Source organism: Rhipicephalus sanguineus, chromosome 11 (assembly GCF_013339695.2).
Source record: "Rhipicephalus sanguineus isolate Rsan-2018 chromosome 11, BIME_Rsan_1.4, whole genome shotgun sequence".
In the NCBI taxonomy this organism is placed as follows: domain Eukaryota; kingdom Metazoa; phylum Arthropoda; class Arachnida; order Ixodida; family Ixodidae; genus Rhipicephalus; species Rhipicephalus sanguineus.
Window position 1 is genome coordinate 70,144,359 of NC_051186.1, and position 21,362 is coordinate 70,165,720.

Below are 21,362 nucleotides of genomic sequence, written 5' to 3' on the forward strand. Positions count from 1 at the left end.
AGCGGGAGATACACCGTGTGACGTATACCCTACACGACACGCAACTGGTCTAAAACGTATCGGTCCGACTGCTAGAACGTATACGAAAGAGAAGAAAAGAGAAAGCTTGTGAAACACCGTTGTTGGTGCTCTTACAACTTCTCGGGTCTTTATCGAACGTCACAGAACGTCATAGACGTGGTTGCTGGTATATGCAAGTAGGCTGGCGACCGTACCCTGATGTTGGAAATTGTTTGGTCGTAAGGAAACCTCACTTAATCTGTAGGGTGCAGATGGTATACGCCATGTCGCACTTCCGTCACACGCGTTATCGCATCTGGTTCTCAGAACTTGTCCTAATGGCGCCTGTCAGAGCCTGCTCGATGCAGCTATGATAAATGAACGCTTCAAATCGGATCGCTAGCGCGCGGTCGTATCCGACTTCCAGAATTTACCAGAACCTTGCAAAGCCTGACAAGAACTGTGGATGCGGCTCTTCACACGGTAATCGCATCCTTGGTAGTTACAGGGTCTGATACAATGGCCTTATAAAGCCTCAAAGGATATATGGATGCGGCTCTTCATACGGCAATTATGTCCTTGGTACTTAGAGAAGCCTGACAGGATGACCTCATATAGTCCTGGACACGGCAATCGCGTACTCATAGAGCCTGACAGGATGACCTCATGTAGCCTTACAGGATCTGTGGATGCGGTTCCTAGTTACGGCAATCGCACCCTTTGTACTCATCGATTGTCTAACAGAACCTGACAGGCCCTGAGTTGTCGGTTCGAAGTGCCTCTCGCAAGCTGGATCACACTCTGCAGTCGTGCTGCTACGTTTTGTTCGGGCTTCGAGCTGCTGTACATACGCTCTAATAAAAAACAGACTATGTGTCACTCTTTTCGGTGAGATTCTGACTTGCCATGCATGTGAATCTCTTTAAAGGGACACGTGGACTCTCTTGTGGGTCACACGACTCTCCGACGAGAGAATAATAATATACAAAGAGAGTTGACGTGCCTCTTTAAAGAGATTCACATACATGGAAAGTCAGGACTCTCAAGAAGAGTCAAAGGACTCTTTTCTTTCGTTCGAGTTTATGTAAATCCTCCTCACCGCGTCCTGTCCGCTGTCCTTGGGGTTGTAGGGGTTCCCTATGGCGGTGTACTGCTCGACGTACTTCCAGTCGGCGTCCGTCAGGAACACGTCCTCGCGGTGCACCTGCAGCGAGCGCTTCTGAACCTCGCGCAGGTGTCGCACCGCGTTCACCATGTTCGACTGCTTCCACGCCGACAGTGCGTTCATGCCTGCGTACATATGGAGACCTGTAGTACCTCACAAACCACAGCCGCGTATAGAGACGTTATTAGCGCAAGAACATTAGAAAGAAAGAAAGGGCCAGACGGAGTACTGGCAATGCTTTATTGTTTGAAACAGAATTGGCTATGGCAAATTCCGTGATGAACAGTAAGGCATGCGCAGTAGCTTCGAATCAACGACATTATCGAGGAGGAAAGCTGACAAAAAAAAAGGAAACTTTTACACACACGGAGAAATGCGAAGAGAGTTCAAGAACTGCTTTAACACAATGTGTTGACGGGCTAGTTGGTGCTTGTACATAGTAACCTCTAGCGAAAAAATGACTCAATAAAGACGACAGGACACGGCGCTGCTCTCTTACTGCGCGCGATCTTCAGGTCTATGCTTTCTTATAAAGGTGTGTGACGCAATGAAATGACGTCAGTTGAGAGTAGCGCTGCGTCCTGTCGTCTCTTTTGTGTCATTTCTGTTTCGCTAAAAGTTACTATGTTCAAGGATTGCACTTGAACTTTTTTGTGTTCTTTTTCCTCCTTGCGCGTTATCCTTGTCCCGCCCTGGGCTAGTTGCCCAGGGCGGGACAAGGACAACGTGCAAGGACCTCGAAATGAACCTTAAAATGGACCTCGACGTGTCCTGCCCGCTTCTAATCATTTGTAGCCTCTTACCCAGAATCCTCAGGAGGAAATTCGTCGTGGTGGCGTTGACAAGCAGAGTCAAGATCACGATGCCCGAAACTTGGATCAGGATCTGCGTGAGAGAAACAAAGAGAGAGCGAGAGAGGAATGGTGATGAGATCAGTTAGATTAATGCAGGCTATAGGTTTGCTACCCTTGTAACCGGGAAAGACGGTTAAACGGAAACGAAGCACCGAGATCGATCCAATTGGTCTAGACAATTCTATAGATAATAGTCTAAACAGTAGTTGAGACAAGTAGGCAAGTCTAGACAATAGACAACAGTCTGGACAATAGCTTGACACAAGTGAGACAATAGACAAGTCTATAGACAATAGTTGAGGACAATAGGAAATGTCTGACGGGACGCGGTTGAATAGCGTTAAACGGGTGCGTTGATTTGAAAGCGAAAGGGAATTCTAGATTGGGAAAAAAATTACGACGCTTCTTCGGGAATAGGAGAGACGAGAGTCGCGCGAACCCTTGCCTTCCCGTAGCTGGAACCTCTGATCAGGCTTGTCGAGATCTGTCTGAGCTGACGGAGACGAATGAAGGAACATTTGCCTTTATTGACAAGAACGACTTGTTCTTACGCAAAAGAATGTGACGCAGCCCAGTGTCTTGTTCAACTTTCATTGCCCCCATATCGTTCAATCACGCCAAACAGCCACAGGAAAGCCTGCGACACGACATTGGACAAGGAAGGGATCAGTGTACCTTGTTGCCTATCTTGGCCCTGTTGATGTAGCGACTCTCGGCGACGGACAGCGCGAGGGCGAGGCCGACGGCTCCCCTGAGTCCGCCCCAGGTCATGATGATGGCGTCCTGCCACTTGAGGCCGTAGCCGAGACGAGTCAGGATCGGGCTCAGCATACCGATCATCAACAACCTGCGGGATCGGCGTGCGAGAATGGGTAACAAGATGCAAAACCGTATAACAAGAAGTCTTCATTATAGAGAGCATCTACAGTCGCATTCAATATGACTTGCAACACGAGAACTCGTGGCCTCACGAGCTCAAAGATTGCGCAAAGCTTCGAAAAGACACCATTCCAACAACTAAACGTTGTTTCTCTCACTTGTAGATGATCCCGCATAAGAAAATAATATTTATAAAGTTACGGAAATGACGGGAAGTTGATGTCACGCGCAATCTTTGTGCTCGTGGGCCACGCGCTCCTGCGTTGCTAGTCATATTGAGCGCGACTGTACGTAGCAGGATATTTATTTCGCGTGCACTCAGGACCCACGCTCCATTTCCACTCCCCCATTTCCCGTGTCCTCTGGGTAGGGTAGCAAACCGTACGTCTGTTCGTTTGGCTTTCCCGCCTTGCCCTTCCTATTCTTGATCTCTCCCTCTCCCACCAGCATCGTATCTTTGTCATCAACGTCAGAATGGAAAAGAGATATTCAAGATCCTTTGGCTGCTCAAGTTTCCTCACCACCGTCTTAATTCTCATAATTAACATGTTCTCTACCTTTGCAACCACTGCCTTTCCCCAACGCTGAGTAGCAGGTCAGAATTTTGATTCAGGCCCACGTAGCTCCCAGTTTTTCTATCACAACAAACATATATCTCTCTCCAAGTCGCCTCATTAGGGTCGTCTCTATTGAAAAAGTGAAGGAGGTGAGAACACTCACCTGAACACGGTGATGGCGATGTAGGTGATGAGGATGAGAAAGAGGTCGTTCTTCTCGATGAAGGACACCGATCTCTCGGTGATCACGATGCCCACGATGATGAAGATGAGCGTGTTCGCCAGGTAGGACAGCATCTCCCAGAAGCTGTGGGCCACAACAAGCGGCGTCACGACAGAGCACATCATCTTCGATGAGCGATAACCAAAACTTCTAGCACTCTCGACGAATCATATTCTAAGTCGCGAATGAAGGCGTTCGTTCAGCAGTTATGCACAAGTCGAGCTTGCAAAAGCGTTGAAGTAAAACAGCCCTCACAACTTCTAATAACTACGAACTCGTACAACCACCCAGTCTTACGAAATTTGTCCTTACGAAGCTTCCTAGCGTGAGATCTTTTTGTGAATGTGGGCTTCGGTTTCTTTTTTTTTTCACACAAGAGGTAGCTAAATGTAAATTTGGATTATCCAAAGACTATTAGGTCCTGATGACAATTGCAACTACGTGATGTACAATATTTCATTGTTGCCGCGAAGGTCTAGTAATACAAACCTTTAGAATGGCGTGACCGCATTCGCTATGCCAATGGCAGCCAAAAGGGCACTCACCCGTGGACACTCTATAGCACTGGCGTAGCCAGGGGGAGTTAAGGGTGAGGGTTAACACTCCCCCCCCCCCCTCGAAAATTTTCCATCTTGCGCGTCTAAATACACGCACAGAGACAAACGCATGAGCGAACGTACAGTACATAAAGAATGGTTGTACTCTATAGCCCTCTAAGATGGCGGCCGTGTACGATGACGTCACTGTAAGCTATTCCCAATGGATATGACAGAAGGGCACACCGCTCACCTGTGGACGAACTCCTCGACCTCGGGGCTGATGCTGACCTTGTTGGCGCTGATGACGACGCCCAGGGCGACGACCGCGAGCACTCCGGACACCTGGAGCACGGTCTCGGCCAGGTAGTAGGTGATGTAGGCCGCGCTGAGCGTAATCGTGATCTCGATGACCGAGTCGTTGAATACCTTGGACAGGTACCACACCGACAGCTTGCCAACCACCAGGCCCAGCAGGGGACCGCCGAATGAGATGCGACAGAACATCCACGCGATGTCGGCCGCTGCGGAAAGCACGCATGCCCGCCGTTGTGTCTCTCGTGTTGAACCCGCATTCTCCTCGAATAAAAATCCTTGCTTCCGGAACGAATCGAGCTTGCAGAAGCACCGAAGCACGCGCTCCCGTGATCTTGATTCGTTCCGAAAACAAGGATTTTTATTCCTCTATTCATCTAAAGATTCATGGTGAAACTTGTGGCGCACAAAAAAAGGACACGGACAAAGAAAGTGACGACAGGACGATGCGCTTACTTCCGACAGAATCCAACAGAATTCCAACAGAATTCCAACAGCGCATCGTCCTGTCGTCACTTTCTTTGTCCGTGCCTTTATTGTGCTCCACTCCACTCCACTCCACTCCACTAGTTTCACCATGTATCACCACCAACAAGCCAATTCTTACGTCCTTTCTAATCTAATTATTATTTTCTTTTAGTCGATGACAGATCAGAGGAATGTAAATGAGCGAAGATTTTTCTGTGGTTAGCAGGGCGACCAACCACTGTCATAAATCACTGGGTGTAAGGGGTGTCCTGGCGCCCCTCGTGTTCAGGCTGGGGACGCACCCTTTGCAAGTGCCCCCCCCCCCCCCTCTCTTGAGATTTATCATTCAAACATGAAATTTGAATTGCCTGGCAGTTAAGTATGAGCGCTTTCAACTTTTCCTTTTAACGCCTGTTATATTGTAGTGCCTATAGCTGTGTTCAGTACCTTCGGCTGTGTGAGACTGTATGGAAATCGCAACTCCCGTTCGACCGGTTTCCCGAGAAGACACAGTAGCACAAAGCAATTATGCGAACTTGGAACCAGTGCTCGGTTTCAAATTTTAATTCGAAGCGTGATTTTAATTTTTATATCATTAAAACTAAAACCTATATTTATATAAAAAAAAAACAATACGGCCGCCATGGCAAGATGTGCGTCCGCCCTTGTGATTGCTGGATTTATGCCACTGCGACCAACGATTGAAGCTGTTAATTGATAGCTTGCACGTGACGTCATGGACGCATAACGTGGCTCCAACATGGCGGCTTACATGACGTCAAGGCAGTGTAACCACGCGGCGATTAACCTGCTTCAGTGTGACAACGACGTCGCTGGAACGTCATTGGGCCTGTGTGCATAAATAGCGAAGGAACCAGCATGCGATGTACCGATAACACTAACGTGACGTCACAAAGTTCGCGTCCCGCCATGTTGGTGCTCCGACGTGGCTGTTTCAGTGACTTCACAGCAATCTATCTATATTACTACTGTTAAGAACCGCCCACCTGTCATGCTTCTTCCGGGTACGGCGAGCTCCACGAGCACTTCGTAGATGACGATGGCCGATCCGTCGTTGAGTAGAGCTTCACCGTCGATGATCGTGGTCAAGATCTTTGACGTGCCTGCGGCAATCAGTCGTACGTGGGTAAATTGTGACAAGATGCTCTCAATGCGCGCTCTGAAAAAGTTGACATTTGTGAGAATAATGAAAAAATTATCGCAAGCTGTAGTCAAAAGGAAGAAGGAAAATTGGAAACGTCCCATGAGTTGCTCTGAAGGCTTTCGGGTGGCGACAACTGCACTGCGATTTCCCGCATGCCACCGCATTAACGCACTGCCGAGCGCGGTAATCGCCACCGCCATCGCGTTGGCGCTACCATCAACACCGTGATTTTATGACAATACATATAGTATCGCCATGTAATCGACAGGGGAAACGGACGATCTTGGTGTCGGTTGTCGCGCTTTTGTTCCCGCGTTGCTCGTGATTTATGAAACTGCCCACGGCGATACAAAAGTGAACGCATGGATACGCACGTGCCGGGGCACCGTCTAAGCCGAGTTATTGGGGTTTTATTCTGAAAATTGGTAGTACTAAACCTAAAATAAAAAAAAAGAAAAAGCCGCCGTGGCAACCGCATTTCGATGGGCGCCAAAGTGCAAAAAACAACCGTATGCTTAGACTTCGGCGCGCGTTAGAGCCCCTTGTTTTAAGTTCCAAGTTTATTAACTGAATCGCAAAGTACAATACCTCTATGAAGGTACAACATTTTCAGAAGGAGGTCCAAAAGTAAGAACTGTGGGAGGGCCTCCTATCAGAATCGGACAAGGCAAGATTTGTAAGTGCAGGGACAGTATCAATCGTCCCGGAGCCCACCACTGATGTACGCTTCATAATGGTATCGTTGTCTAGGCTTGTCAAACGCCATAATTCGTTCTTTCTTTAAGACCCGTGACAGCAAGCGCGGTGGGCGAAGTCTGCTTCTCCTGACAAATCCTCTCACTGTGGAGAAGCGTGCTTTGATGATTGCACTCTGGGCGGTCACGCACGCACACAGGGGCAGTCTTATGAGACATCTCGAATGCGTTACTCCAGTTTCCGTTTCTAAAGTCAGCTTTTTCACACTATAGGTGAGCTGTGTTGTGAGGCGTGCATAAAGGTTTGTGGTGAAGCACGCTAAGAGTGAAAAAAGGCGTCACTGTCACGGGGTTTTGTTTGCGCTCCTTAACTGCACTAGCAGAATCCTGGTTTGAGCTAGTTACTACTGATTCATATATTGGGAATCTTTGCGGCGCAAATTGAACGAAGACACGTAACACAAAAGAACAGGAGGGGCACAAACTTCCAACTAATTTTATTCCAATGTGGAAAGAAGATCTTATGGCACAGACAAAACGCATGCTGATATGCGCGCGCATCACAGTTTTTTTTTCTTAACAACCAAAGAACCGCGACGTGTTGCTGAGAAAACTAATCTCTTTATCTCGAAGTGATAGTGAAGCCGTGCTGACGCAGGCGTCGCTGGGGAAAAACAGCGCAAAAAAAAAAAAGGACGAGGACGCAGGAACACAGTACACTGGACGAGCGCTGGACGAGCGCTACACTGGACGAGGCAAAGGGGCGTCGCCCCTTTGCCTTACGTAATATGCATCTATTACTTCTCTCTCCGTCTTTTCTTTTACTCTAACTATAAACTTTGCTTGAGTGAACTTGGGGTAGCATCCACACACTTTGCAATGCGTTGCCATCAGGTTGCCGAAACCATTTTTTTTTTTACATTGAGCCACCATTTTACATTTGTGTTATGTGTCTTCGTTCAATATGCGCCGCAAAGTTTCCTTAGTTATGTACATAACTACACACGCCCGGCCGCGCCGTCTTTTATCACGTTAAGAACGCCGAAACGTCAAGTGCTGACAGGCCTTCAGAGCTGTTTCTGACGAGCCTTTGGCGACGTAGCATCCTACTTTTCTTAGAAGACCCTTGCCGAGATTTACATCGCTCGTCAAAGCGGGCTTTCCCGCAGTAACAGTCTTCGTGAGGGGAAGCCCACTTCGGCGTCACCTTTTTTTTTCTGCGTAATTTTTTCACCCTTCCATAATAGACTGACTGCACGAAATGAAAAAGACGCATATAAGGACAAGACAAGCGATAGCGTAGCGCTTAAAAATTTAATCTCGACGCGCACGTGTTTTTAAGCGTCAGCGCGAAATAAACAACTGGCAAGTAGCCGACAAAAAGGCGTGTGTCGGCTATACATGAATTTCAGTTTGAAGTTATACCACTTGTTCTGTCGTTAGTGTTAGTGTCGTGTGAGGGCTTGACCTTTCATTTACCCCCCCCCCCAAAAAAAACAGAAAAAAAACGACAACTCAAAATTTTCGTGTCAGCACCTCATTAACAAACTCGCTTAACTTTCAGCTCCCGGGAACTTTTTTTTTCACGATGTTTGTTTTTTCCAAGATGAACTGGCTGCACGCGCAATGCGATACTAAGGAACGCGATGAATGAATGAATGAATGAATGAATGAATGAATGAATGAATGAATGAATGTTTATTTCCACAGTACAAGTGAACATATTGCAAACACTTGTCGGACCTGTAGCCAAAGGCTTGTTGGAGTTTCGATAAGCAAAAAAGCAAGCGAATCCTAACATTGCAAATAAGAATAATGGGCAAAACATGAATTACCGTGCAAGCATAGTGGCAAACAAGTTGAAGTCTAATTAAACTAATATAAATGCATGTCTCGTTAAAGCGTGCTGGGTAGTAATTATCTACAATACAGACGTACATACATAATTATCAATACCAAAAAATCCCAGTTTCACCGCAAGGGCGAAGCAATGAATGCGATAGCAACAACAAATTGTAATATTATACGAAGTAAGGCTGCCAGCTGCGTTCATCGCAGCTGCGTTCATGGCAGCCGCGTTCACTGTCCTCGCCCGCGCGCGTTTACCCGCGGGTAGAACACACGATGCGCGGGGGGATGTTATCAATTTGGGCTTTATACGGAACATGACGGCGACGCCGATGGCAAAAACCAGTCGAGAGTGTCTATATAATTGCTATCGCAATAAAGCAATGTCATAAAGGGGATCAGACAGAAGGAATATTGACTCACCGACGTCCCTGAGAAGCGCCACCACGGCCACGGGGTCAGTCGCGCTGAGGATGGAGCCGAAGAGGAACGCGCTGTGCCAACCCCACTCGTAACTCACGAACAGGTTCACCGACAGGAAGGCCGTCAGTCCGGCGCAGATCACTGAGAACCATTCGTGTATACATTGAAAGTAGTGAAGCAGCGAGAACGTAGGCGAACTGCTGTTGTGTTGACTCGATAGTTGACGGCTGTGTGCTTGATTTTCAGTATTGTTGTTTAGCCTATACGAATCCATAATGAAACTTCAGCACTCGGAAAGGAACAGGGAAAAAGTCGATACAGGACGAAGTGCTGTTTCGTGGTCGGTACCTTCTATTATCCATCGAAAAAAAATATTTCGTTGGACCTAAATTAGCCTAGGGCTGCATTCGGTGATTGAAAAGTTTCTGCATTTCAGCGCTTCGTCCTGTCTCGTTTTTTTTCCCCGTCCCTTTCTGTGTGCCGATGTTTCATTATGGATCTGCACCAACACGCCCAACTGCATACTCTAACAAGCTATACGAATAAATAAATAAATAAATAAATAAATAAATAAATAAATAAATAAATAAATAAATAAATATCAAATGAAATCTCGGATTTGCCGAGAACTCGTCACGTCGGGGTTGGTCATAGAAAAGAATTGATGATATTGCAACCACGAAAAGAAGACATTACTAACTAATTGACTGACTGACTGACTAAGCGTGTTAGACCGCACGAGTTCGTAATCTATGATGCTACAGCAGGCAACGGACGGATAGGTAGTGCGCTTTTACGCAGCGCTTGTTTCCTGTTTTTATTTATTTATTCAAATACCCTAAGGGCCCACTGGGGGCATTAAATAGGCTGGGGAAGATAGAGCAGAACACAATTTTCACATACAAAGGATCATCGCAGGTGGTCAACACAGCACTATGGAACAGCAAGTTGTGAAACGTAGCAACAAGGTAAATATTCTTACAAGAGAGCGCAACCTCTCACGCCCATTGTCTAACGTTGTGCTGTGCATATTGTACATTGATTACAAATCGGCTGGGCTGACTGACTGACTGACTGACTGACTGACTGACTGACTGACTGACTGACTGACTGACTGACTGACTGACTGACTGACTGATTGATTGATTGATTGATTGATTGATTGATTGATTGATTGATTGATTGATTGACCAGGCGGTTCACTCACGCAGTCCGGGCACGGCCATGAGTATGCACTGCGTGAAACACCGCATGAAGGTGTGCGCGTCCATGGCGAAGGCCGACTCGAAGATCAGTATGGGCAGGAACATGTGCAGCAGCAGCTTTGGGTCGATGCGCGCGAGGTAGGTGTAGATCTGCAGGGAATCGTACTGGCGCGACACCAGGCCCATCAGGGCGCCGAACACGAACAGCACCACCGTGTACGGCAGCTGGATGTTGAGACGCTTCAACAGGAAACGCACCAACGCTGAGGGGAATAGAAGAGAGAAAGAAAGAAATCGTTGCGGATGTTCTGTCTGACGGTTTAGTGAGAGGATTCGACCGCGTTTCAGCGTTACGGCAAGCGTTATGTCACCATTTGTACATGTTCGCATATATCTAAAGGGTCTCTCCCCGGGCCCCATTGCTAAGCTTGATTACATGTTCTTCCCCCCTCGCCCCCTTCCCCATTGCAGGGTAGCCTACTGGGCTGAGCCCTGATTAGCCTGCCTGCCCCTCTTTTTAAGGCCAAAGCCTTAGACGCCTAATCAAACTCGCAAATTGACCGTCGGCGCCGGCAGCACGACTGACGCAAAAAATTATCATGACGTGATGACGTCACAATATGACGTCATCAGGACATCACAGGTCGCTGAAGTTTGTGACGTCATGATGATGTCGTCGTGAGATCATTATCATGTCACATAACGTGACGTCACGTGATGACATCATCGCATGACATCGTCTTTTGGCCAAAAGTGGGCCGATCACGGATGCAGAAAGCCGCCGGAGGGGCGCGGGGGAGGATCAGTACAACGAGTGAGAAGAAGAAAAAACATGGCTGATCCCTCTGTCATAGGAATCGGTGTAACACGAAAGTGAAACGTGTCTTCACAGACGTAGTTGAGCGTTTGTTGCGCATTCTTTCGCCCCAAGGGCGAAGGAATGAATGCTACAGCAACAAATTGTAATGTCACGCGAAGAACGGCAAGCAGCTCGAAACTTGCAACGCGCTGCTCAAGCAGAAAGGACGCACGGAACGAACATACACAGGATGAGAGCGAACTAACTGTTACATTCGTAACTTATTTCTGCGTGAGCACCGCGCTCTTTTCGCAAAAGCGGCCGCTGCAGTGAGCTAAGTGACCTTCGTGCTCTCAACGCGAGACGTACAAACCACCGCGATCACGAGATAAGCGCACGCACAAGCGACCACGCCCTGTCGACGCGGGCGCTCGTCGCAACGGCGACGACCTTTCAAGCGCGCTCTTCGAGCCCTTCGCGCCATCTCGCTAAAGTGATAACGAAAACACGCTGTAACACAGATCTCTGAGTACAGCCACCGGCAAATGGTGTATATAAATAGCTCGCCGTTAGCCTTGCGAAGAACGTGCCGTCCGTGGCCGAACCGTTTCGCGCTGCGGAGCGAGGGATCGTAAGTTCGATTCCCGGTGGCGGAACTTTTTCTTCTGGTTTTTTTTCTTTGCCCACTGTTAGTCTTTATATTTGACAACGTCATATCCGTGACGGAAATGCGTCAGTGGAGCCGTGGTGGACCCCGGCATAAAACACTTTCGTGTTAAAAAGAAGGAGATGGCTTTCGCCTTCGAGTCATCTTAGGCGAATGTATAATGGACCATGTGAGTTCCATTCTCCTCCTGCTCCTCGATTACATATTGGAAGTTATAAGGCGCGGTATCAAGAGGGTATTACTGAAATGATTTTTCGGATAGGCTCATTATTTATCATGTTCAAAGAAAGTTAACTAGATAGTGGTTTGAGGTTAGTAAATATGCTCATTTCTGATAACCACAAAGGAGCAGGGCGCGGTGCCGTGGGGGTCAGGGGTTATGGCCGTTGTGAGCAACGCCGTGCGCAGTATGTCTGTTGTGGTTCTGACGGCTCTGTGTATTGCCTGGATGAGCGCGCATTTTGAAGGTTGTGGGTTCGGATCCCACCGACGGTAAGGGTGTTTTCTTCGTCCACATTAGCTAATTTCAATTTACGTCATAATTACTACACTACAGCTAGAGAAAACACCTAATGCCCCCTATGCTTTCCCCGGCCTCATTGTCTGTTGGATTCACTTGGTTGTGTCTAACAAAGAAACGAGCCCCTAAAAAAATTCCCTACTAATTGAGCTCTGCGACACCAGATGTCGCCACCAATCAGGCTGGTTACGCTTACGCCTCCGCCAACCCACGGTAATCCGCAAATAGTGAATGGTTTGTGGACAAACTAAATCTCTTTACTCACGTGGAAATCATATCATATAGTAGCTGTCAAAGCTGTGCAAAGGGTTTGCACCCCTTTGCTAGCTTCAATGCGCGGAGAGGCAGGAAGGAAGCCTTACTTCCGAGTATGAAGCTGACGAAGAGGAAGAGTATCGGTGCGGCTGCCCGGAAGTATTCTTCTTCCTCCCCTTCCATGAGTGGCTCGTTGCTGTGGGCCGTCTCGTTCCTGCGTATGTACTCGGCCACGTGCTCGGCTATGTTCTCGGCCACGTGCTCCAGTAGGCCGCCACCACCCTCTGTCGTCGTGGTCGTCGTCGTCGCCATCTTGGACGCAACCTCCCGCCTCCTGGCGGTCTCCTCTGTCACTCCAGTGGGCTCCTCCTGCTATCCGCCTGCAGAGAAGAATCAATCAATCAATCAATCAATCAATCAATCAATCAATCAATCAATCAATCAATCAATCAATCAATCAATCAATCAATCAATCAATCAATCAATCAATCAATCAATCAATCAATCGGTCAGAATTCGGGCAGAGTCCATGCTTTGAGGGTGCTTCTTGTCGTTAATGTATTTATGATCAAAGAAGGCAGGCGTACAAACACGGACACGAGAGGTGAGGACAACACACAAGCGCTGTTTGTGTTGTCTTGATCTCGTGTACCGTGTTTGCACTCGCATGCCTTCTTTTATCATTAATCAGTACCAAATATAGATGTCGTTCTAAGTCGATAATGTGACTAGCATTCAAGTGGTGGGGCACACGTAACTTGGTGATGGGTGTGAATTATTTAGAGGATCGGTAAAGTATTGATTGAATGTTGAAGCTTACGCATATCGTCAGAACGATGCGTCAGTATGTGCGATTGTGTCGATTAGCGCGAGGTAGGTCGTGGGCTCGAGTCCCATCAGCGGCGGCCGTGTTTCGATGTTAACAGAATGTTAATATGTGTCTGTGAAAAAAAATGTTTAGCTCGTTGAGTTATCAAAATTTGTGCATCTTATATGAAGCAGTATCGTTCCAGCTCAGCCGCTCTTTGGCTCCTACTGGCCCTTGTGCCATAAAATACCATATATGAATTGATTCCACCTGCGTGAAGCTATGAAACAACAAACAATGTACAACAATTAAAAACAGATAGTAAGAAGAATCATTGGCAGGTAACCTTTCTTCCGTGGTTTTTTTTTTTTTTTGCGTTGCAGCTGGTCAAACATGCAGTGCAGCTAAAAAAATTAATATCAATACATGTCGGTTCGTCACTGTTTGCTGCTGACAATCGTGACTGCAGCACTCTGCGCCCTTGACACTGACGCTAGCGACTGCCAGGCTAACAGTGCTTTCAGAAACAGCACCGGGAGGCGCTATTACCGCCTTCACTGAAGCATTCGCGGATCGTAGCATTTGGAGCAGTATGCAGCAAAACCACGTCGTTCGCTTAGGCAAGCGGGCACATTGAGTGAAAAATATGTAGACGGCTCAATATAATTATAAAACAATTGTTGGGCAATATCATTATAAAACAATTGTTAGGATTTAACGTCCCAAAACCATGATATGATTATGAGGGACGTCGTAGTGGAGGGCTCCGGGAAATTTCGACCATCTGGTGTACTTTAGTGAACCTAAATCTAAGTACACGGGCCCCAAGCATTTTCGCCTCCATCGAAAATGCGGCCGCCGCGGCCGGAATTAGATCCCGCGACCTGCAGGTCAGCAGTCGAGCACCATAACCACTAGACCACCGTGGCGGGTAGCTCGATATCATTGGCCTGGAGAGATTGAGTGAATGCAGTGGATAGGTGACACTAGCAATCATTCAGCCATCTTAAGCCAACGTAAGCCAATATTTAGCCAACGTTAACCAACAAGTTAGTGAGTGGTAGCAGTAAGCGAGTAAATGCGGTGCTTGAATTCGGGCGACTGCACCTCGTTACAGAGTGCGGGCGGAAGCGGCGCAGCAAAACAACGGCCTCAAAATCAATTCATCATCATCATGATCATCATCATCATCGACGATGACGACGGTGGTGATGAAAACAACGTCCTGGCTTTAATTATCGGCGCTTTTCAAACTTTCACATTCCAGCAGCGTCATCATTTCATAGTGTGGAACGAAAAAAAATTTGCTAAGACTTCAAAAAAAATATAATATATGGTTGCGACACTTCCGGAGCAAAGGAAAAAAAAAATGTAAGGATAAGAAAACGTTAACGGCGGAAGGACATCTATAGCAGACGTCAACAGGAGGGAAGAAAAAAAACATGGCGGCGGAGGCTGCTCGTTCTCACTCACCTAAGAACTCAAGGATTTTATTTCTTAGAGTGGCCGGAAAAGCTCCGTGCCACGGATATCAAAATATGATAATCATAACCAAGTACATACGCATGCGCGAGCACAGCAAGTTTCTGTACACCTGATTCTGTGACCGCGAAGTGCACGGCTAATCCCTGGCAATGTCGTCGTCGAGATGGAGGGATTAACCTTCGGATTACGCATGCAGAAATGCCTGCGCGGCTGAGTCGAGTCACAATCAAGGGGGCGAGAATTACGGATGGATGGATGGATGCTATGAGCGTCCCCTTTATAACGGGGCGGTGACATGTCTGCCACCATGCTCGAAGAAAAAAGAAAAACTTCCTTGTTTCATGCTGGCCTAATACCTTGTCTACATTGATTAAATCATCTTATTATAACCAAAAAACTTTATAAATTCACGGTCCTATCTCTCTGCCTCTTAAGGCAGAATGACCTTATTCCCCCCCCCCCCCCCCCCCCCCATTATTTATTTTTGTACTTATATCTCTACTCTTCTGCCACCAATACTCTAAACCGTCTCTTACTTATTTCTATCGCGGACGTGGTTCAGCTTTCCATTGTTGTCCCTAAACCCAAGGCTTCCTGTAGACTCGTGCCCACAAGTATACCTGGGTGAATATCGCCACATTCAATCAGTACATGTTCCATCGTTTCCTTAAGTTCCCCCCGCAGCATGTACAGTGTTCGTCTTCGTTCTGAATCTCGCTTTATAACTTCGCGTTCTAAGGCAGCCCGACCTTGCTTCAAACAGTAAAGCGCTTCCCCTTGAATTATCATAAAACCTTTCCCTCCTTATTTCGTTTTTTCCATTTCGGTAGTTACTCAGAACCGGCTTCTTTTCCATCGCTGTCATCCAATAAGTCCTCTCCGCCTCCCTGACCTTCACTTAATGCTCCCTGTTGCCATATCGCCCGCACTGCTAGCCGTATATTTACTGGTGAGCCTCCTAGTTCTCTTTCTCCACTGCGTGTCAACGCTTTTTCTATACAAATACCTGAAAACCTTCTCTGCCCATCTACTCTTCTTCATTTTCCTCAGCCTCTCTTCGAATCTCATTTTGCTCTGAGCTTCCCTCACTTCAAAGCCTGTCCATCCCATATCACCCTTTACAGCCTCAATTGTCGTCTTCCCGTGAGCGCCCAACGCGAGGCGGCCCACCGTCCTTTGATTTACATCCAATCCTGATTGTACCTCCGACTTCATGCAAACCACTGAGTTCCCAAATGTAAGCCCCGGGACCATCACACCCTTCCACAGCCCTCGAAGCACCTCGTACCTATTGTATCCCCATAAAGCTCTGTGCTTCATAATTGCAGCATTCCTCTTTCCCTTTGCTACCGCTGCTTTCTCTTGTACCTCCATATATCTATCCCCTCATTTACCCATACTCCGAGGTACTTGTACTCGCTTACCCTCGGTATTTTTTGGCCCTGTATGAAGACCGCATGGTCTTCGTGATCATTGAATACCATCAATCCACATTTTGTTGCACTAAATCCTAGTCCTAGAGCCTCACATTCCCTTCCGCATATATCTGCCAGTCGCTGTATATCATCTTGACTGTCCGCAAATAAGACAATATCATCAGCATAAAATAGACCTGGAAGCTTCTGCTCAACCATCGTGCCGACCTGTTTGTGTGACAAATTAAATCCAATGTTGCTACCTTCTAGCGCTTTTTCCATCCTCACCATGTACAGCATGAATAACAGCGGGGACAAAGGACATCCCTGTCTCAGCCCCTTGCTAATTTCAACGCTGTCCTTGCTACTTATTCCTTCCCATTCTATACAAACTGTATTTTTCTCGGTACATTTCCCTCAAAAGCTGTATACAGTCGTCCCCTATGCCCACTTCTTTCAATATATCCCACAAAAATTTCCTGCTTAACGTTGTCATACGCTCCGGTGATATCTAGATAAGCTATGTATAAGGGCCTGTTTTCTATTTTCGATATTTCTATACACTGGGTAAGAACAAACAGATTATCGTCTAACCGCCTGTCGATTCGAAATCCATTCTGAAGTTCTCCCAAAATATCATTTTGTTCTACCCACGCTTCTATTTTTAATTTTACTGCCTGCATCGCCAACCTGTATAGCACCGATGTAATGGTTAGCGGTCTATACGAGCGAATGTTATCCTTTTCTCCCCTGCCTTTATAGATTAAGTTCATTCTACTTTTTCGCCAACTGTCTGGTATTTCCCGCTCCTGTAAGCACTTTTCTACGGCTTTCCGCAGTGCTTCTTTAGTGTTATGTCCGAGTTCGTTAATGAGGCTGACGGGAACCCCATCTAAGCCCGGAGTAGTGCGCTTAGGAATTTTTCCTTCGGCCTTCTTCCAATTGAAATTCTCTAGTACTACACCTTCGTCAGTTGCACTCCTTTGCATACTATTACCTACCGGGGGAATCCCCTGGGTGACCTTTTTAAACGAATCGGCTGTTATCTTTCGGATGTAACCTAGCGCTTCATGCCCTTCCAATTGATTTCCTCCTTCATCTACCAAACGTTGTTGCATTGTGACAGACTTCCTACCTAGCGCTTTTAGGTGGCTCCAAAATATCCTAGGCGCGGCCTTCTTCTTTTCGCGAATCTCTGTCATCCAGCGTTCACTTTCACCTTTAATTTTTGCCTCGACTAATTTCTGCACGATGGATTTTTGCTCTAAATATATTTCCCATATTTGGTTGACTTCGTCCTGTGGCCGTTTCTCTTTTTTTGCCTGTCTGTGCTCCCGTGATGCCTCACGTCGCTTCTCGATCGCCTCCCGGATTTCTTTGTTCCACCAACTTTTTGGCTTTCTCTTTCCTTTCCAACAAATTGTTTTCTTCTCTTTTTCCATTTCTTTTGTGATTATATGTAGCAGCTCACTATACTTCCAGTCTTTGCCTGGCAGTTCGTCTACTTTTTCTTCGACTCTTGCGGCTACATTCGTTATTTGTTTGTCATTTAGATACAAGCTGCCAAATTTTGATTCTATGTTCTTATTTTCAGTTTTATATCCCATTTGTAATATTATGCGTTTATGATCACTACCCAAGCTGTTAATGCCTTCCTCGTCTATTCTCATCTCTCTAAGTTTGTCATATATTCCTTCTGTCATGAGACAATAATCAATGCTCGATTGCCTGTTTCCGACTTCCCACGTGATCTGCCCCTCACACTTCGGCCCCACGTTAACTATCTCAAGACTATGTTGCTCGCAGAGATCTACCAATAACTTACCATTGGTGTCTGAATATCCGTCAAGGTCACGAATGTGAGCGTTCATGTCCCCTAGAAGGATTATTTCGGCATCATGACCAAATTCTTTAATATCGGTGCTTATGCATTTCACTATCTCCAGATTCTTTTCTCTGCAGTTATTCCCCGTCCACAAGTATGCTACACCTAGCCACGTTTTCTTTCCACCTACTGTGCCCGAAACCCAAAGGTGCTCTGAAACACGTCTGCTTCACTCTATCCCATTTTGTTCTGCTATGAATTAGCATTCCAACACCCCCACCTCTCCTTTCTGATGTGATCCTGTTACATCCTTCCCAAATATAATTGTCAATATGTGGTGGCTCTTCCAAGTCTCTAAGGTGTGTTTCTGTAACCCAGACGGTCCGACGGTCCGACGCCATCTTTGGAGCAGACGACGCAGATAGTTGGATAGATAGATGCAGAGAGAGGGAAATAGATAGATAGAGTGTACTTCGAAGCAGGCGGGGGAAGGATTAACCTTGGGATTAGGCATGCAGGCACGCCTGCGCGGCTGAGTCGAGTTACAATCAAGAGGGCGAGAATTACGGATACCAGACGATCGGACGCCATCTTGGAGCAGACGATGTAGGAGTAGATAGATGGATATATAGATACAGAAGGAGGGAACTGGACAGATAGAGAGTGTGTTTACGTCGAAGCAGACGACAGGGAAATTTTACTGTAATGGACAAGACGGAAGCTAGAGGATTATCGATAATGGAAACCGATGCACGCTGCAGATAGTGCGAAGGAATGTAGCGTCAAGGTATATCTCGCAACGGTGCGTAATTCCGCGAACTGCGCAGTGTAAAAAACCTCGCGATGCAGGAAGGACGAGTTAAAGTGAGAGGACATCGCGAGATTAAAAGCAGACGGCACGGCATCTGTTTCGGCGTCGTCTGGAAAAATGGAAGGCTCGCCGATGTCGCGCTTAGAGTAGGCGCCTACGGAATGTCTGCGGGAGATTATTTGTAAAACACGCTTAACGCAATCGACGATAAGAATGTTTTACGCGCCTCAAGGTCTGAGAACGCGTTGAACAAGGACTCTATGACAACTATAAACTGAGCAGAACTTAGCGCACTGACAGTAAGACTCGTACACGTTCCAAACGAAAAAAGCTTAAAAAAAAACAGATTACATTCAATGCCTCGAAAGTGTGGATGAGTAGACTCATCAATAACGGCTTCAATAAATTAATTAGGTCATTTCTGAGGAATAATCGATCAGTCCTACGTTATCTTCGTTTTAATCCTCATTAGCCTTGCGCAAATGCAGTAAATATATCCTAGCTTTCCATGCTTTCACATGTAAATCAAAAATCGTGCGCAACTCAGTCACTGTAGAACTGAAAAGCGCTTTCCCCGAAAGTTTCGCAGTTTGCATGCATGTGCATATACACGCGCACATACAAACGACACAGATGCACATACTTTAGGGGGTCGCGAACCCCTTCAGAAATGAAACCATGGCTGGCTACGCAACTGTCATAATATATCCGGAATTTATGCAGAACACTGAACTGCAGAATCATGTGTGACCTAGCTGTGTTGATGCCGTAGGGTCAACTTGCGCGATAAAAAAAAATTATGGTGGTGAACAAAGCAATTAATAAGCCAGCCAGAAAGCAAACAAACCCACATGCCCAAACAGCCAAAACACTGTGTATACCTGCTGATGCAGGACAGCAAGTGGGAACAGCATTCCTTCTGCCGGTCGCGGGTCCCCGCACACTGATCGGCCGGGAGAGGGCGTAATTGGACTAATGTCGATGGCGGTCGGCTGTCGTGACTTCGAAATCACAATTATACCCCCCCCCCTCCCTTCCCTTCGCAACCCTCGCAGCAATTTTGTCCTGCCCTCTTGATCTCCTTGGCGCACTGCTATCGTCGTCTCGTCCTATGCTCTCCGCAGGCCGCTATGAATAACGACCGTCGCCGCTAAGTGTGACTGCCGCAATGTATAAAAAAGTGACGGTTATAAGCGGCACGCGTCGTCCGGGAGGGTTAATTCGATGGCGGCTGTTCCGAAACGATGCCGGAAGCTCTGACAAAGTGTACTACGACGACGACGGGTGTTCTTCTCGCATTATACCTTGACCCCTACGTGACACCGCCTCTACACCAACTCAACCTTCAGCGGTGTTCCACGCAGCTACCTTCTCTTCCTCCTTACTCCTAAACTACACCTTCTCGTCCACCCGAACACACCCCTTTTCAGGCCCGTCATGTCGGTGCATTCGCTCTGTGTCGGTAATGACACTTTGTTCTGTTGTTGACGTTAGGCCGGACGAGGTGAGACGGGCCCCCGGTGGGGATCGTTAATGCATTCGCTCGGGCTGTAGGGAGAACAGGAAGAGGAGGAGGAACGATTTTTGGTCTGTGACGACCGTCTTTATTCGGGTATAAGCAACCCGCGTTTCTTGTGTTCCTATCTTCTTCTTTCTGAATGAACTAAATATGCGCGATAAAAGGAGCGCGATTATCATACACACTGCTACTACCTCCAATGTAAAAAAAAAAGGTCGCATACAGTCCCTTATGCATTTCCCTAAGACGACTCGAAGCCAGAAGCCATAAGAGTCGATATCCGAGCCAGTTGGTTCACGTTACTTCAAGAAATGCCGGCAAAATCACGTGACACGAGAAAGAGGCAATATTAATGAGCAGAAAGAGGCAGTCGCACACAACAATTTCTTCGAAAGCCATCTCGTTTTTCTTCTCCGTCGATTGGTATATACTGTCCCTCACCCCCACCCTCTGGCTACGCCGGTGTCCCCAAAACATCAAAAGCTCAGACTTATGCATCGTTCCTTCCCAGTGGCGTAGGCAGAAATTTTTTTTCGGGGTGGGGAGGGGGGGGGGGGCACGCCCTTGATCCCACGTGGGGTCCGGGCAGGTTAGTGTGGCCGAGTGTCATTTTCTGCTCTGTATACCATGGCATAAAAAAATGTCGGGGGGGCCCCCCCCCCCCCCCACTCTAGCTACGCCACTGTTCCTTCCTGCAAGGGGAGAGTGTTCCTTGTCCTCGTCTGCTTAGGCCTAGATGTTTGCTTGAGTATGTATTGCCAACTAGCTCAAACCGAAGCTTTGCTGCTTAGCTACCACGACGGGTTAGGGAGAGCACGCTGAGTCTTTGAGTACACTGTAGCAACGTTTCCGGCGCGTCTTCGACGCACTTGATGGTGGCCGTGGTCTTAGAATCCTGGCTTCCGGAAACGATCTTTCGTCCACT

The 21,362-nt window shown here is 47.2% G+C and overlaps 1 protein-coding gene across 1 annotated transcript in view; it reads right to left on the minus strand.

Annotated features, from left to right (window-relative positions):
- The window catches only part of LOC119374087 (sodium/hydrogen exchanger 10-like), a 122,981-nt gene that overhangs the window by 25,849 nt on the left and 75,770 nt on the right, over positions 1 to 21,362 (minus strand). The window contains 9 exon segments of the mRNA XM_049410898.1: positions 1,100 to 1,290; positions 1,969 to 2,050; positions 2,695 to 2,866; positions 3,619 to 3,762; positions 4,468 to 4,738; positions 6,005 to 6,121; positions 9,129 to 9,269; positions 10,336 to 10,596; positions 12,682 to 12,954. Coding sequence (XP_049266855.1) covers positions 1,100 to 1,290; positions 1,969 to 2,050; positions 2,695 to 2,866; positions 3,619 to 3,762; positions 4,468 to 4,738; positions 6,005 to 6,121; positions 9,129 to 9,269; positions 10,336 to 10,596; positions 12,682 to 12,886 — 1,584 coding nt within the window. The 5' untranslated portion in view covers positions 12,887 to 12,954.